Source organism: Calonectris borealis, chromosome 8, assembly GCF_964195595.1.
Source record: "Calonectris borealis chromosome 8, bCalBor7.hap1.2, whole genome shotgun sequence".
In the NCBI taxonomy this organism is placed as follows: Eukaryota; Metazoa; Chordata; class Aves; order Procellariiformes; family Procellariidae; genus Calonectris; species Calonectris borealis.
In genome coordinates, this window is record NC_134319.1 from 25568703 (window position 1) to 25586579 (window position 17877).

Consider the following 17877-nt stretch of genomic DNA (forward strand, 5'->3'; position numbering starts at 1 on the left):
CCTCTTCCCACAATCATCAGATACTGCTGTGGTGCCCAAGGAGCTCTACATGAATTGCGGGAGAGTGCCACTGTGACAGCTCAGCATGAAGCTCCCATCTGAGAGCTCAAGGGGAAGGGGTGTTCATAAGGAAAACATGAACTCTTAACAACAGCATGTTATAGCTTGAATTCTAATTGCCTCCTTTGAAAAGCGTGTTTCAAATCCCACCTTTGATTTAATGAAAATAAGAGAACTAGATATGTCCTCGTCACATTAACAAATTTTGCTGTAATATAATTGACCTCAGACAACATAAATCACCAGATTGCTTTAACAGTGATGGAGTTAACCAATGTATGATACAAGTAGATGCCAGCTCAGGTAAAACAGGAGAAGAGCAGCAATGCCGTGGTCCCAAATTCACCATTACCTTCAGCGGTGCCTGGAGGTGAGAGTGATGTGGAGCGTGCAGGTGGAGGTGACACAGGGGAAGGAGAGCTGGCAGTTGCCAATTTTTCATCTCCTGCTGCACAGTAGGGAAAAGATATTACCAGGTGAGCAATGCATGAGGTGAGAAGTTCATCTATAATAGAAAAAGGCCAATGGCTTGTATGGCTTTCTCTGAACCATGTTTCTCAGGACAGATTTGACGGAGGGATACTTAAATGTTTTCATGTTTAACAATGTATTTTGCAATCCCAAAAGCTAAAACCCTCAAAATCTTTTGCATCATCACACAGCAGTGTATACAAGTACAAGCAATATCAACAAATAGAGGGTGACTTTTCGCTGAATGAAGAATGAATTTATTGCTAAGAAGAGATACCAACACTAATTCTGTTGTCAAGAAAAATCCTACCTGTCTATAATCCTCACTATACAAGAGCTGGAAAGCCAAGCCTCGACATTCCTGAAAGCCGTTTACTTTCCTTAATATTAATTTCTAAATGGCAGTGCCCTTCCTGGACCATCCTGCTGATATTTAAGAATCTCTCCAAATAACTCTTATCTCCAGGTTATAAATTACCTCCTGACTTGAGCTGGGAGCTATGACCTTTTCACAGAGAACAAGCCTTTGAAATCCTGACCCAAAACATTTTGTATTTGTGTAATGTAAAATTTCTGTTGCAAGAAAGATATTAAAAAAAAAAAAAAGAGGCAATGGCTGGAACCATGAGTTTGTTCTCATTGTTATATCTTTTACTCATTTTGAGAATTAGAAGCTTCCACTTTGATATAAGAATCCTGAAAGCCATCCTGAAAGCATGCCTGTTCCCTCAAGACATCTCTCTCTAACACAGCCTTCTATGCTTTCAGCAAGGAACAAACTTCTACTTGTTCACATGTTCCTTGCTGTGACTGTCCACAAACTTTCATCTGCCCATTTGGCTCTTCCTTTCTCTCCCTTTTTCTACTAGTTCTTTCCCACTATGTTTCTTTGCTAGAGGGTTGGGGTTTTTTTGCCATGTGTGTTTTTCAGATAGTACTTCACTGTTTATAACTTCTCTGTTACTTCGGCTTCCCTACATATGGTACTTCGCAACTGTTGTAGCTCTACTCTTTTGAAAATAAACTCCTTCAACCTTTAAAACAAAAATCCAGGTTTATGTGGAAAACTGCAATACTTATGAAGGATACATGTTCTGTTGCCCTGTTCATGTGCCAAGGTCAAAACTATGTCTCTCATCTCTGACACAGAAGCTCAACATAGGCAGATCGCCCGGGACTCCAAAGATTTTCTCCTTATCAACCCAAAAAGCAGCAGCACACATGTTGCCTGCTCAGTTGCCACCATGGATTCTGCACCCCGTATGGACAGTTCAGAAGACTCCACTGAAACACAGGACCACGTATACTTTTCAGAGCTAAGGATGTTAGCAGATGAAGCTTCCCAACCTGAAAGATGTTACAGATAAGAATGATCTTTTGAACTATCAATGTATCTTCAGCATCTGAAATCTCTGGTAAGGACTGGAACATTTATTAACAGCAATCGTATAATTTAACTGTATACATTAAACTGTCAAGAAACCTTGTAAAAGCTAACATGCATATATATTCATATTTGCCATGAGCAATTCATTTTCAGTGTATCTTCATGTTTTTTAAATTCAGTGTTTGAAAGCAGGCAATTGGTCACTCTAAATTTCATAATATGATTTTTCTTTCTTCAACTGTCTTATCAGTTGAAGAATCAATTATTCCCCCTCCTTCCCAAATCGTACTTTGGTTCAGCACATTAAATATACCTCAAGCCCAAAATTAACTTTCTGTTAGCATCTACACAGATCAACTTTCACTTAAATAACTGCTTCCAAGAAAAGAATAAAAGGAGTTGCAGAAAAACTCCTAAATGAAACTCTGCTCAGAGATTAGTGAAACATTTAGAAATACTTTTCAAGCTATTTACTGATCTCTAATGCAAACACGATGGAGACAAAAATATATACTTCAAGATTCCCTCTTCCAAGTGAAGTAAGATAATATGAGCAAAAGAGGGCTCATAAGGTTGTCTCAGTGTTGTATTTCTGGTTGCCTCACTTACTTCCTTAAGATTCCTGTGAAAATAATTTTCTCTATCCTCTCCCTTGTAAAGTTAGAAATAATGCCACTAGCTTAAATACAGCGTGAGGTTTATTGCTCACTCATGGTAACAGATGCTAAATGTTACACACCATCATAGAACTCGAGGCTGGAATGACCTCAAGAGACCATGTAGTCCAGCTGCCCTGCTCAGACCAGTGTCAACTACAGCAGATCACTTCTTAAAACAGTTTGGAAAATAGCAGTCCTAGATTGCCCTTTTTTCCCTCCAAACAAGCACTGGCATTTTAACAGAATTTCATGGCAGTTTTATGTCCTTCTAAGCATTTTAAAAGTCTCCTGCTCTTCTATGGTTCTATTCTATTATATGATTTATTATAGCATTGGAATAGGACGCAGTTGAAAAGAATTCAATAGGTGGCACCAGAACACTAAAAAACTCCTCTTAAACAGCAACAGATACATTTCCCCAGATAACCTTATTGAGAGATACTAGGTAAACTGAAGGAAAATAAAGAAGGATCCCAACACACCAGACTGTGTTATTCCAATATTAATAGGCATATTGCTACAATTAATTTATTTTTTTCCAAAATGTCCCACAGCTAACAAATATGTCTGAGCTACCCTCAGATTAACAAAGTTAACCTCAAAGTCAAAACTGTCTGCTCATGTTTATACTCTAAAACACATCTCTGGAATCTTGAAGGCTGAAATCTAAGAATATCTTTAAAATTTAATACGGATGTCCAACCCCCAAAAAACATGTGGTGGTATGAAAGCCTGATGATTACCAAACTAAGCAAGTTGGTCTGGGTTTAAACAGGAACTATCCCAAATATTTTCTCAAATCTTAAACTGCATCCAGCATAAGACATTTTTAAGATAATATGCGTAGGATAGGCTCAGATAACCCAAGTGAAAGAATTAAAGTATACAAGAAGTTCCTACTACTGAAGGAACTTTTCTAAGCTTCCCTTTCCCTTCTCTTGATTTGGCCACCAGTTGGTTCCTGGTGACTTACTCGAAAGATTTGCCACCCATCAGTAATGTTTGAGTGGATCTGGCCTTAGTCGGGTGCCCTGCAAAAAGATACAACCAGCACATCCCATGGGGAGACAGCAGCTTGGCTAATCGCTTTCGCTCCCTTTCCTCCCTGGCTACCAGTTGGCAGACAGACTGCAGCTGCTGCTTGAAAGAAAGGTTTTAGATGGGATGACAGGCTGTCAATGAAATACACCTAAAATAGATAAGCTGACCACCCTTTCTCCTGAAAGCTCAAAGACGTACAGGCCCTGGGAGTGAAACACGGGACTCCCATGTTTTGAAGAAACCTTTCAACGTTCAACAAGAAGAGTAAATGGAAAAACTGTGAAAGAAACCAGGCCACAAAAAAAACCCAGACACTTCAAACCCCAAGGACAGCAGGCTGTACGGGTCACATTTGGAGGTACAGGAGCTGCTATATTGCTGCTGCAGTAGTGACTCTGCCCTTGCTGCAGTGAACTGTGGTCACACTCGTATAAGAAGTTACTGCTCGCTGCTGTCCTCTCAGGAAAGAGAGAATAAAGTGAAAATGCTTTCCACTTGGCAGGACCAAGCGACTCAACAGAAGACAACTCAGACCTAGGATATGTTAAAAGATGCTGTGTTCCAAGTAAGTCCAGGGTCTGATCTTCTCTGCTTCCTCGAGCAGAAGGAAGCACCAGTGCACATTTCCTGTGCGAATGTGTTATTAAAGGAAACCCCAGCTGATAAGATGGAGTTGAATCTGCATCAAGAGCCTAAAAACATTATCATGTTTATATGGGCAAAAATACATTAGCTAATGATGGGGAACATGCCTTTTAATTCCATTCTGCTGCTTAATTTGCACAGTGAGTAAAATGGACCCGGTTTTGTATTTCCCACTGGGCTGGGCAGGAGCCTGCACTTGCATGTCCTCATGAAGCTCAGGCTGTCCCCTCTGAGCCCAGGAGTGCTGCAGTATTGCATTCCTTGATGCACACAACATAGAGAAATACGGAAAGGAGGATCCCTTTCTGCTAATAGTGCATTTGGTGTTTTATCCAGCATGGTACCATACCAGGTGGCTCTTCACATCCAGCTGCACTCAGCGTGTCTTTGCCAGACCTGGGGAGGGGGCAGAGGAAGTAATCCTTCCTCTCAGCCTCATGTCTGCAAAACCATTGGCAGCCGGTTTTTCTGCCAGGAAAAATGCTTAGTGATTCTGCAGAGCTGCTGCCCTTTTCCCAGGATCTCTCCAGCCTTCGGCATATTGGACAGACCCCAGCAACCCCAAGCAAGCAGCACTTCACACAAAGCTACTAGTGTAGGTCCAGATTCTCTTTTTACAGCTGAACGGTACTGCTTCAGCAGGGTCAGAGCTCTTCACATCTGCACAGAAAGCAACAGGATGTGGTCTGCTTGTTCAGATGGAGTAAAGCTCTTTGAGGGGGTCTTCTAGCAAACAGCACAGACATTAGTCAGCTCCACTACAAGCCAATACTAAATTGCACAAAAAAGAACAGTTCCTGGTGGGAGGTGAAGGGTGAGTAAGGCAAGGAGCTTTACAAAATGCTGCCAGCTGCCCTTGTTTGATTTATTTTTAAACTTCAAGTGGGATGGGATGTAATTCACACTTACTTTAAGGCTCCCTTGTGCTGCCAGAACCAGCTAAAGGGACCTTAAAGTAAATGAGCATCAGGGCCAGAGATGTTACTGCTTCTTTTTGCTGCAAACACGAGTTAAAGGGATCCATTGGTAGTTTATAAATAAATCTGGGCAGACCTATGAATAGGCTAGCAAACACTTAAACATCTGAGTAATTCTATACCACAGAGGACCCCTCAAATTTTATAGGTAAGATGATGTATGCTGAAGTGCTTTCATAACCACAGGCTGCAGAATTACACTTTATTCTTTATCACTAACTCTGGGGAAGAAAAAAAAAAACAACTGTTCCCAGTTTCTGGACAACTGCTGCTTTTTGAAAATTGATTAAAAGAATACCATATAAAGTTCACACTAAAAATATGTGAAATTTTGCATGCTCTGAGTCAAAAAAACAAATAACTAATTTCAGTTTCACATGTAGAAACTTCTCAGGTAACTGGGACATTTCAGAGGGTCCTAAAAAAAATGCTTACGCTTTTGGTCATTGAAAATGCAGCCATGAAATCACTTCAAAGTAATCCGTAATCTAATTGGTAAAAATCTTCATAGCCCTACAGCAATCATAAGAATGTTATACATTTACTGTAGCTGAGAATTAAAACTAAATAAACATTAGAGTTTCTATTCCCACAGGCAATATTTACAATACTCATTTTCACCAGAAATTAGGGATAAAAAGTTGAAACTGCAAATTTTAATTTAACAGAAATTCTAAAATGTTTTGATTGAGAAATGCCAATTATTTCCTTTTGGCATCAGGGTGTAACATTCATTCTGACTCTCCAAAATGATAATTAAAATCGTTTCCATTTGAATTTCTCAAAATATTTCCTTTTATACAAGGCCATTAATAATTGCCCCCCATAGTGGCTCCTTAACGCACTGCAATCATCGCCTAAAAGCCTGATCCTGTCACTGTTTCCTACCACCTTTAGTCTTCGGTTAAAGTACATATCTGGGGAGCCAAAGGTTTTTTCATTGCCAGGAAACCTACCAGTGCTCAGATCTGAATTGGATTGTGGAAGGCGTAGTCTTCCTGCAAACCACATCTCAGGAATAAGTGCAGGCCTACACTACACCTAAATATGATAGGATGTGGTATTTTTTTTTAATGAAAATTGACTTTTGAAATTAATTTTTGTTCTTGGTTCTCAACATCTACGACCCTCTCCTTGCTGTCCAGCTTCCAGGATGGTAGTTGTCTCTCTCCTCCTCAATTTCAGAGTCAACTATAAGCGTTAAGCAGCATTTATAGCATTGGAGAAGGTGAAAAATTCAAATAACCAGCAATCAAATACAAGGGCAACAGCCAGAAGAAAGAGATTAAGAAGAATTTATAGCTGGCAGATACAAGGAGGAACACAATGTTGCAGGCTCAGGAAAAAGGAGGAAGTACAAACATCAAAGTTTGTCAACATTCATCAGCTAAAACAAATTAATACAAAGCATAACTTCTGCTAACATACAGAGCTTGTCTTAAGGAAAGGATAAGAAGAAAAGCACAAGAAAAATACTGAAATAATATTTTTTTTTCTCAACTAACCTGAAATCAAACGGAATATTTCTAACCATTTAAAAAAAGGAATTTTCTGATTCTGATTATGCAAAATAAATTTAAGAGTTTAATTTTTCCAGAGAAAAATAAAAACACACAAAAAACCAGAAATTTCCCTCAAAAATATTAATTACATGGAAACAACATTTATTACCAATGATATCTAGAATTTCTCAAAACCATAAACCTGAAGTAGAATAAAAACTAAAAGCAGAAATTCAAATACTTTTTGCCACCTACACACTTCCTACAAACTTAAAATAAATATCCAGGAATATTGTGTATTTAGCAGGCAGAAGGAAGGCATTTCTATCAATTGCACTGCACTTTAAATGACATCCTCAGTCTTCACAGGAGGACTTTAACTACAGTAACCCACTTGTATGGCTACAGCTAACGACACCTTTGCTGTTCTGTGGTTTCTCTCCTGCTGTTTACTTCTGTTTTTCTTCTACAGAACCCTACTCAAAAGGAAGAGGGTGCAGCATACTGTGGTTTAGAGCTTAAGTGCTTCCAAATGGTGAAACTGAGTTACCATAGCACCCACATGCTCAAGCAATCAGACCTATCTTAGTGCTAAACCACAACTTCTCTATTGCAGTCATGAAATTTCCCTATTAAACTCCTTTTCACCAAATTTGCATTTGTAATTATTTTTAGCTGCACATTAATATGATACAGCGGGGAGTGGCAATCTTTGGGATACAGTCCAGGCTGCTTTGCAGGGAGTACTTGTCACCATGTGAATTGTCTGCAAGAGGGAAGAATATCAAACCCTGATCTAACAGTTACTTCAACTGTGAAACGCTGGCTACTATCCACAGTCATTAAGAAACACCTATACATGAGGAATGGAAGATTGGCTGTGATATTTGCTTGGCAATTTTGTGCTACATGCAAAAGAAAAACTGTGTTAATGTTTGCTTTGCCTTTTGTATATTTTCAGTGTTTGTGCAGGTATGAAGTCAAGAGCCAGACTCACGCTGATACCATGCTGAACTTGTCTGTTGTCAAGGGCCAGCCTCTAACTTTAGTTATGACTTTTCTAGCCCTGCTGTACCTTCCTTGATCTTCCTTTCCCACATCTACCATGAGCAGAAACAAACACTTGCTCCACATTGTTCTGCTTAATGATACCGACAGGCTGGTTCTGGATTTGCTGAATGCATATTGTTTATAGCGAGCAGAAAGAGGAAAGAACATGTAACTCTTACATTGTCCTCTCAATTCCTACTCCCATGTTTTTGCAATTGCTACCTCTATTAGTCCTGGGGAGCTATTGAGCACAGCTGAAGGCAGCTCAGTTCTCAAGAGTTTTGGCCAGAAAAGGAGGCTGCATCCGAGAACTGACTGACTATTGGTGAGAGTGTGAGGTAGGGGCAAACTTCTTCATCTAAGACTATCTCACTGGAACTTGGTTTATTTAAATATCTGACTTGCTTCTTTATCTACCTCTGAATTCCTTCAAGATAAAAGCATTATCTGATATTGTAGATCTTTTCCTGCTTGCACATTACTTTTTACATAATTTTTCCAGCAATAGAAAATGGGTCCTTTGCTCTGCAAAACAGAAACAACTTGGAAATATTTCTCTAAACTATCTTTAATCAGCTCAAATGTCAAACCATAAACAGTTTAGAACTGTATGAATAGCAGCATTATTTTTAGTTGCACATTAATATGATACAGCGGGGAGTGGCAATCTTTGGGATACAGTCCAGGCTGCTTTGCAGGGAGTACTTGTCACCATGTGAATTGTCTGCATAATATAAATTATTGTCACAATATAAAAATATTGTGAATAGTCGGATAATATAAAGCCAGTTGAAATCAGAAATACCTTCTATTTGGTAGAGCTCTGTTAGCATGAAGTCCTTGGATCAACAGCTCTATACCTACTGGGAGCATTATGTCAGTGGCGACTCTAATCAGTGATTTTCAGAAAGATGCAGCCAGTGATTTTTAAAAAGAAATGAACACTTCTTTCAAGAAAATATATCTGTCTATGAGCTTTTCCTTTTTGTAATAGCATTTTTCTCTGATCCGTTGTTTATATTAAAGACCCAAACAAAAATAGCTAACTGGCCTGGGGGAGCTGAGGGAGGAGTGCAGATGACAGAGATGAATAGTTGATATTCAGGTGCTCTGAACATCTATGTCTCCAACCGACATCACCTGGATTTGCAAATACTTAGGTTTCCTACAAAATAGGATCAAAGCACAATCAAAAATGGAAAGAAAACACAGAGGTCCTGAAAAGAGACCACAACATTTCCTTTAATATTTTTTCTTTTTTTTTTTTTTTTTGTAACCTTAGATGTACATTGTATTCAGAGCCAGTAAACCGTTTTAGATGGAAGTCTGACTTTCAAGGTGAGATTGCTTCCTCTTATGACAGCACCTGCCTATTGAGAGCCTTGGCAGTAGGTTTAGTGGTAAATGCACAGGCGGCAGCTGCACTGTTCCCGCAGGACAGTTCTTCCCCTTACCAGGTGAAGCTCCCAGTAATTCAGTATTGCTGCAAAAATCACACATTTCAGATCGTGCCCTGAATACAAAATTTCTCACAGTTGCAGGAGATGCCAAGCGGCTCACAGGAGTGGTGATCTGAGGACTGCAGTGATGTTTGCTGCTAATGAAGCATCCCTGTCACAGAGCCCAAGGCTGGGGCTGGGGGGAGCGAGCTGCTGGTTTTGATGAGAACAGGTCCCGTGGTTCAGATGAGCACATTGGAGTCAGAGTGAGGATCTGACTTTATCTGCTCACAAGAATGACATGACTGTTTAATTGAATTCTCTGATGATTGTGCAGTTCAGCCTTAAAGAAAACTAGCTGCCTTATTCCACAGCAGAGTAATGCACGTGCTATAGCTCTGCACCTCTAGTGCACAGCACTGAGTTTTGCTCTGCTCAGTTACTCTGCCTGCACAGCCCCAGCCTTTGAAAGATCCTTAACTACAGCAGAGGGGTACAAATCAGAATAAAGATGCGGTTACAGCAAACCCTCCACAAAAATTTCATTTTCCAGTGATGTGTCATTTGTATTTCTACAGCTTCTTGCTCCGAGCTTAACTGGACCCTCAGCAGTCCCTGTGCTCCATGAGCCAAAGTCCCAGCCTCGCATCTCCAAGCTGCAACGCTCTAAACTATCCTGCTAGTCTCAGTTATCTCCCATGACCCAGATTTCTTCCAGCATTAAGAGAAGATCCTAACCAGCATTGGCTGATAGACATCTAGCTTATGTTTCTTAAAAGGATAGAGAGTGTAGAGGGAAAAAAAATCAGCCAGCTCAGTGGAGAACCGTTCCCATACCAACTCTGCCTGCTGGGCAGCTTCCTCGCCCTCCTGGGGCTGCCAGCTGCAGCCAGCAAGCTCTTTTTGTTTCAAGGGAGAGTGATTTTACTTGGTTACTACCCTGACCGTTTTTTTTTCCTCCAGACATTCAGGCCAGAAATGATCAGAATTGAATATTATTCATCAAATATGCTACTGAATAACATTTTTGTTGTTCATAAAATATTGTGACAAACAGTATTCACTGATCAGCAGCTAAATCAACTATATACTTGTTAGGGTACAATTTAAACCACAGTAAAATATACACGCAAAATGTTGATAGGAAGCATCATATAAGGGTCAGATTCTACCACTATCACTCATGCAAATTCATGTTTGAAAAGTAAATCATTCAGTGAAGCATATCAATATCTTTTAGAAAAACTGCCCATTAAAAATTATTTATATATATTTCCTATATAAACTAATATGGAATCATTCAATTTTTATTGAAAAGCAAAAATTACCAGTATTTACATTAATCAAAATGTCCTATATTTGATATATAACCTGAAATCCATCTTGTACTCAGCCAGCATGAGGAAAGTTGGGACTGTGACCAAGTCCTACCCAAGGATTCCACATTTTACTACTGTGTGAGTGGTTGGATGTACCCTCCATCTCTGTGCCTCTGTAATATCCCCTGCAAAGTGCAAATAACGGCACTATTCTACTAAACCGGTATATTGCAATTAGAAAGTTTGCAGACAAGTGATCTGGAAGTGCTATTAAAAAAAATATGCTCACATCCGTCTGATTGCATAAACAGGAACAGTCGTAGGGCTGCAAAGAGAGAAACTTGTAGAACTCGAGCTCCCCAGAATGCCGTGCACGCACATACAAAAGCCTCTCACTATCTCAAAATCTGGATTGCAAAACCTGGGCTCTGCCACTTCAGGGAAGCTGAGCCAGCTCTATCAAGAAGGAACCTGTACTTCATGTCATGCCAGAAGCAACGATGAACAGATTTCAGAAGAGAGCTGTGCATGCACAACTCCTCCTGAATTCAATAAAAACTTTGAACAAAAGTGGTTTCTCAATCCCCTTTCCTTCTTTATTTTTCTTTTGAAAATCAGATCATCAATTTTGGTGCCCAACTCTGGGCAGTTACCTGCATTTTAAATGTGTCCTTTTTTTCCTCTTTCTCTATTTGCTATTTTCATTATAACAAACATAAGGTGTGAGCACTGACTTTAACTAACAATCTATCTGATAATCATAAGCAAAAAGAGGGGAAAACAGTCCATCTGATTTTGCTTTAAATCCTGTGCTGACCATTCTTTTCCGAAAAACACTGTATGCTGAACGTTCCAGGAGATGAAAATAAAGGCTTAGAATGGAAGGACTCTCCACTCTGCTCGCAGGGATTGTGGTGCCCCATATTCCAGCAAAGAGTCTGAGAAATCTAAAGCTCATCTTCCTCAGGATTTGAACAAGACTAATTTCAGTATTGCTTTAAATAATTCAAGGCAAAAGGAACATAAACAGTCTATGCTTCCACTTTTTGTATATGACAAGCAATTTTCATTAGCATTTCATAAATATTTTCCTTTTTTTCCATTTTTTATTATAATTTTTTATTTTAAAAATATTAAGTGAGCAGTCTGGGAAAGAAAAGTAAAATCAAAGATACTAGATAAAGATGCTAGACAAGAATTTATTTAGGAAAATAATTTTATGGACCTTTCAAAGTATAGGGACCCATGGAAGGCCCTCAGGCCAAAGCTAAGAGAACATCCAATTTCATGCTCCAAATAATTTTACACTCTTTATATAGGCACAGCAATGCACAAGCCAGGAAATTCAGCAGATCTGTAAACATTTCTGATGTTTAATAATAAGATGTATATAGTGGCATTACACATCTTATGACAATAACAAGAACAACTCCCACTTGCAAGTGGGAAGTCAGAAACTCGATTTGATCTGTAAAACAAGTATCAGTTTGTATACACACATACACACAGATAGAGCAATTTGGAAGTAGCATGTGTAATATCTTCTGTGAGGACAGATGGAAAAGCTGAAGCAGAAAGACACAGTCTGTGCAAATGTGGGTAAGATTTTATTCTTTCAAGGTCTATACTTTAACAGCATTTGGTTGAAATGCTGATTAATTTATGACCATGTGACCTGGTAAAATTAACTGCTCTTTCATTTTTAACTAAGGGAATATATCAGAAATTTTTCAGTTGTGTAGATTAAGACACTTAGACATATTATTTAGCACCTATACAGCATTTCATACATATGTCGCACAAATTTGATAATATGAACAAACCAAAAAAACCAAAAAGTTCTGGTAGGTGTTCAAGAAAGCACTCTGCACACAAATTCATCATTGACTTCAGTAGGAATTAAGCCCATAGTTTGAATTAAGATGATGTTCTGAATCAGGACTGCTACAGAGTCCAGTGTGTAAGCATGTAACAGATCCCTAATATCACCAGCAACAAATACAAATAGGAAGTGGGGGCTGACAGTGCTTAATTCAGCATTCAGCTCTGCTGGTGCAGGAAGGCACGTGAGCCTTTTCTCTGCCTGCCATTTGGTGCATGTAGACCAGCTCCAGTGTGGAATCAGCTGGCTTTCCATGGGCTGCTCTGCACTGATGTGTATGCTGTTAGGAGTACTTGGATAAACTGAACTATGATCAAAACCCTGCACGATCTACAGCACCCACAGCCAAACTCTGTGTCAATTTGTCTGTCAATACTGCAAACTGAAAATTTCAGGGCAGTTTCATTCATATTAAAATTATGAAAGGCAATTTATAATGGTGCTCAACATTAGCAAGGCAATTGAGACCACTATACCCTAAGACTCAAACAGGCGGCAGCATTTCAGTTAGGATTTTCAAGATTACCCTCACATTTAGAAAGTTTGAAAAATCTATGAAAAAGTAAAATTCTAGCTTCTGGATTCCCGCTTTGCTGCACAAGATTTTTTTGTAGGAAATTCCATTGTCAAGAATGCATGACACACTGCCCATTGTAACGTCTGCTGCAAAATCAATCGATTGAGCACTGTTAACACAATTCCATGTCTTTCCTTCCTTTTGGAAATAAATTATGTTCTTTATGCACATTTACATAACCAAGACCCAAAGAAATTAAGGACAGACCAACAGTATCTGCAGCGATGATGGTGTAAAGCAATCTGAAATAGTGTAGTGAAAGATAAGGCAGGAAACCACCAGCCTTCTTTAGGTTGACAGGGCCAAAGAAAACCTTTACAAAGATTAGTAAACTCCCAAGAAAATAAGGAACACAGTCATCAGGGAATGGAACTCCCTACGCAGGACATCACAGCAGATGGTATAAAAGACAATTGAATTAAAGGCTATCAATTCGTTTTGGTAGATGTCTGGGGCAGATAGCTGCCCCAAAGGAATATGGTTCTCTGATGAATGGAAATGGAACTTTTAAAAAAGCATTCTCCAAAGAATGCAAGAAACGGCACTGAGGTCCCTAAGATCTCCTACGTGAGCTGACATTCCCCCTGCTCAACCCCCCCATCAAATTGGGAAACCGTCTGTAGCAGAGGAACTGGCTCTGCAGAGGTGAGTGGCTGATGGCTGAGTGGGATCCCACTGCACTTGGTATCATGGGAACTTCTCAAATTAGACCAATTACAATCTATTGACCATGGCTTTCTCCCTGTGAACAAGGGCCTACATTACATGAGGAATGTGGGCCGCTTGCCAGAGCATCTGCTCTCCAGGCAGGAGTGCGGGTGCTTTTGCTTGTACAAAGGTACACAATGCTAAAATTGCTTAATCGCCAAGCATGTTTTGTCTTTCAGTTTTAAGTCATTGGCAGTTGCTAATGAAAGTCATCTTCTACCTCATCACTGTTAATGAGCTTTGGCACTATGCTACCAAATGTGGTTGTAAAAATCTTGCTTCTGCAGCTAGTTGTGTTACTGCTTGTTCAGGGACCTCTCTGTCTTGCTTTGCTGTACCCTGTAGTCACGACCTTTTTGGCTATGAGTCATTACAGTTAATCAGCCACATGGCCAAACTCTCATTTCAGTATAAATCAACTTCAGTTTACATTTGAGTGGCTTAACCATGGGAGGGTTCCCATTGTCTTGTTAAGTTTCTGCCTTTGGACTTTAGGGGACAAAACTGAGAGGTCAATGTTAGTGTTTACCCATTAGTCAGCTTGAAGTTTCGCTTACTCTTCATATGCTGGTTTGGCAGAGATACAGAGATATCATATAAAGTAAATAAAACCCACCACAATCCACCACCACACTAGGAAGGGGCAGAAGAATTATTTGAACCTGAAAAGTAACAAAACTGTTGTTAAATGTGTTTGGTGTCTAGTAGTAACTTTGTCCAACAAAATGTCTTCAGTGTGTTCCTTCCCAGGCTCTGTATTAATGCTGACACTTAAAACAGCTTATGATACAGTGCTGATACATTAATGAGCTAAGAGAGGGGTTTGGGGCTAGCTGCAGGTCCTGCAGGGCTTCACTGCTTTCTGCACATGCACCAGACAATGCTACTCTCTGCTGGGAAGCCTAAAATTGCAAGTCATAAGTGATTGGCAGCTACTTACCTTTTTTTTTTTGCCTTCCCCGCCCCTGCCCCAGATGGTTAGAAGTTCCTGATTCTCTGCTGCTTCTGAAGCAGTTTCAGCAGCCTACCTCTAAACTGCAATGGTCCTGTGTTCAAGAGGCTGATCCCTTCCTGCCTGGCTCTGTCCATTACCTTATCGTCATGCATCTGCTTATGTCACGCTCCAGGAAACTGGTCCATGACTCTGATGATGCCTCCACAGCACAAATATCCCCATTTAAAAGATGTGTCCAGTCTCTATAGCCTAAACACTGACCTGTTCTTACACCAGAGTTTCACTGTGAACTTGCAGTTGCTTCAGAACTGCCATCTAGGTTGCCTGTTTTGGGATGCCTTGACAGTTTGCTCTCTCTCTGCCCACTTGATCAGAAATTCTGAGATTCAGAGATGACAAGATCAAAGAGAGAGGTTCAGCCTTCTACAGAGATCGTAATTTAGATCTGCTTGCCCAGCAAGCCTGTGACATGTGACCATGGCACTATGTTTGTCTTCCTAGTCTTGACCAGATTTCACTGGGGGAATACTGTTTGACTTCAAGTAAACTAGCAAGCTTAATGAAAATTTGTATTTCTTCTCAGATGATAACCTACTAATTTCAGAGGAATTTCCAAAATAGACCTAGTCAGCCCTGTTTAATAGTTTATTGCTAAAGATAAATAAAAATTTAAGTTCCTACCACTATTCCTGCCAAACACAAGAATAAAAATATCCATTTCCACCTAGTCTATAATTTCATCTAAAATGTATACGTATTCCAGAAATAGAACACAGTTGAATTTTTTTAATAACTTAAGGCTGCATATTTAACATTTTTTGAACAAGAATAAGAACAGACACAGGAACTAACAACAAATAATTATTACAGATGTACAAGAAGAGTTGTGTTAGCTACGAATTATGGGAATGTGCTAACGTTCACCTGCAAAACTAATATGGCGGACGAGTAGCCAGAGCTGTTTTCTGCTCCCCCTCTGACACCACCAAGAAGAGGCTGAGTTGCATCAGCAGAAGATCTACCTCACAAGGCACGCTTTCAACTATACAGAGTATAAGGGAAATCAAGCATAACTTTTCAAGCATTTTGGTGTTTTAACAGTGTTTGGAACTAATGGACTTCTTTCAATTTCCTGGTAAATGGCAGCCTGCAAGAACTATACGGTGTCACAGGATGTGGGTGCCTTAATTTTATCTCCATTTTGCAGAGCACTGGCCCGTATTTAGCAAACCAGCTCTCAGCTTACATTGTAAGCAAGCGCCTTCCCGTTCCCATGGCAAGGCTGCCTGTCAACCCGCATATAAGTAAAACTTCCTCACTGAGGTAAAGTGAATAGTAGCAAAGTACAAAAATATTAACACTTCAGCCTACACGACTTGAAAACATAGAATTTTGCAAAACTAAACTACCATAAAGTGTAGTTGCCCTAATGACTCATCTTTCATTTTTAGCATGCTACTTTAGCTACAAAGCATTATACAAGCAGCCTCTACAGTGATGCAAGCCTCATGGTACATCACAGTACGAGACAGTTATTGTCTAAGAAATAACGCTGTTTGTAGTTTACCTTCCATGAGCATTACACTGTACACAGAAAATCCAGTGACTGTCCCAGATTAGGATGATCTGAGTTGCCCAGTACAAACATGCAAAGTACTTTTTCCTTTCATAGTTCTGCTATTGCTATTTCAAGTGTTCTTTAATTACTGAAGGTTCATTGATCTAAAGCCCAAAGAGCCACCTTTAAAAGGATGATTACTGTAGTACACTGACTACCTCCACCACCATAGCAACTTATGCTTAGGGAGTTGTTTTTTATTTTTATTGTAAGTTCATATTCACAAGTCCTTCAAGAAATTTTGGGTGAATCCCACATCATTCAGCTCTGAAGCTTACTTCCTAAAGGCAACACTCACAAGCTTTATGCAGAGTTCTTTCCTAAAAGAAAATCCAGCATCCAAAAAAAAAAAAAAAGGCAACAGGTCCCATTTCTTCTCTTCCCCACTGCTCACAGAAGCAAACACCCTGTGCTGTTAGACTGCTGTGCCCCCCTTTCCCACATCACTAACAGATTGTAGCCAACCCTGGTTTCTAACATTGCCTCATACTTTCAAGCAGTGAACAGAAATCTCTCCAGGGCCGACTGCATGAAAACTTTGTAAAAAGGCAGCTTTAGTCTTCTGTTTGATTGCTGCTATTACTTTTTAACAATCTAGTAGACCCACCAAGTTATTCACAGCTCTTCTCATACATTGGAATAATTTGTTAATTTATTATGGTTTATGTTAGTTCCTGAATTAATTTCTTCTTCATTTTGGTAATAATTACTTTTAATTTTACTTATGGCAGTTGATATTATCTCTAGTTAGCATCACTTCAGGTGGATTTCCAGCTTCAGAAGAATACCTCCAGTCCCTAAACAAACTCATAACCCAGCTTTTTTTTTTTCTCTGGCTTTACTGCTCCCTCTCTGTTTAGGCTCAGGCACACACTTGCACAGTGTATTAACATAATTTCCTTACAGGTTCTAGGATTTTACGGGGTTTTTTTATATTTTCCTTCAGTTCATTCTAAAATGCTTTCTCCTAGAGCTAACTTCCAAACACCGCCTGTGCCAGAGGACAGTAGTGCTCATAATCTGCAGAAATAGCACTGGCGACTGTGCTATTATTACTCTGTTTAAATTATACCTAGAAGATAGCATATTTATTTGCAAGACTACATTTATGTAACATCCTCACATCTCTCACTTTCTAATACCGAGTGTACATGGATTTTTATAAGACTAACTCCAAATACCTGGTTATAAGACTGGAACTCTTCATGGTAAATCTCTACCAAGGCCTTAAACTGTGCACGGAGTCCTTTGGTTAGGTATACTGGGAGCTTGCTACAACTGAGTGAATTAATTTTGTTTCTTTGTATGCCCATTTTCCAGTCCAATACTTAGTGGTATTTGCAGTGAGACTCTATGAATATGTGCCTTGTCCTCACAAAGAAGAATACAAATTCAATTACTGTGCCCTTCCAAAGCACTGGGAATGAAATGGAGAAGGATTTTTCAGACCAACTTTAAAATTGACAGAGGGAAAAACAAATTACCGCATCTGCATATTGTTACCTGTGTTTTTCTTAAAGCAGAATATATTCTCTGTAAAAAAGTGTCAGTTACAACATGACATTAAACTAAATCCACATTTAGACA

General features: G+C 39.5%; 1 protein-coding gene across 9 annotated transcripts in view; it reads right to left on the minus strand.

Annotated features, from left to right (window-relative positions):
- Window positions 1-17877, minus strand: part of PTPRC (protein tyrosine phosphatase receptor type C) — a 70313-nt gene that overhangs the window by 35263 nt on the left and 17173 nt on the right. For 3 of the 9 annotated variants that reach the window (XM_075156542.1, XM_075156539.1, XM_075156536.1), the window contains exons 3-4: window positions 1753-1815; window positions 413-508 (exon numbers count right to left, since the gene is read on the minus strand). The exons of 3 other annotated variants lie outside the window; for them this stretch is intronic. In XM_075156542.1, coding sequence (XP_075012643.1) covers window positions 413-508; window positions 1753-1815 — 159 coding nt within the window. The remainder of the gene's footprint in view (window positions 1-412; window positions 509-1752; window positions 1816-17877) is intronic. 3 more of the 9 variants (XM_075156540.1, XM_075156538.1, XM_075156537.1) reach the window with 2 other exon arrangements.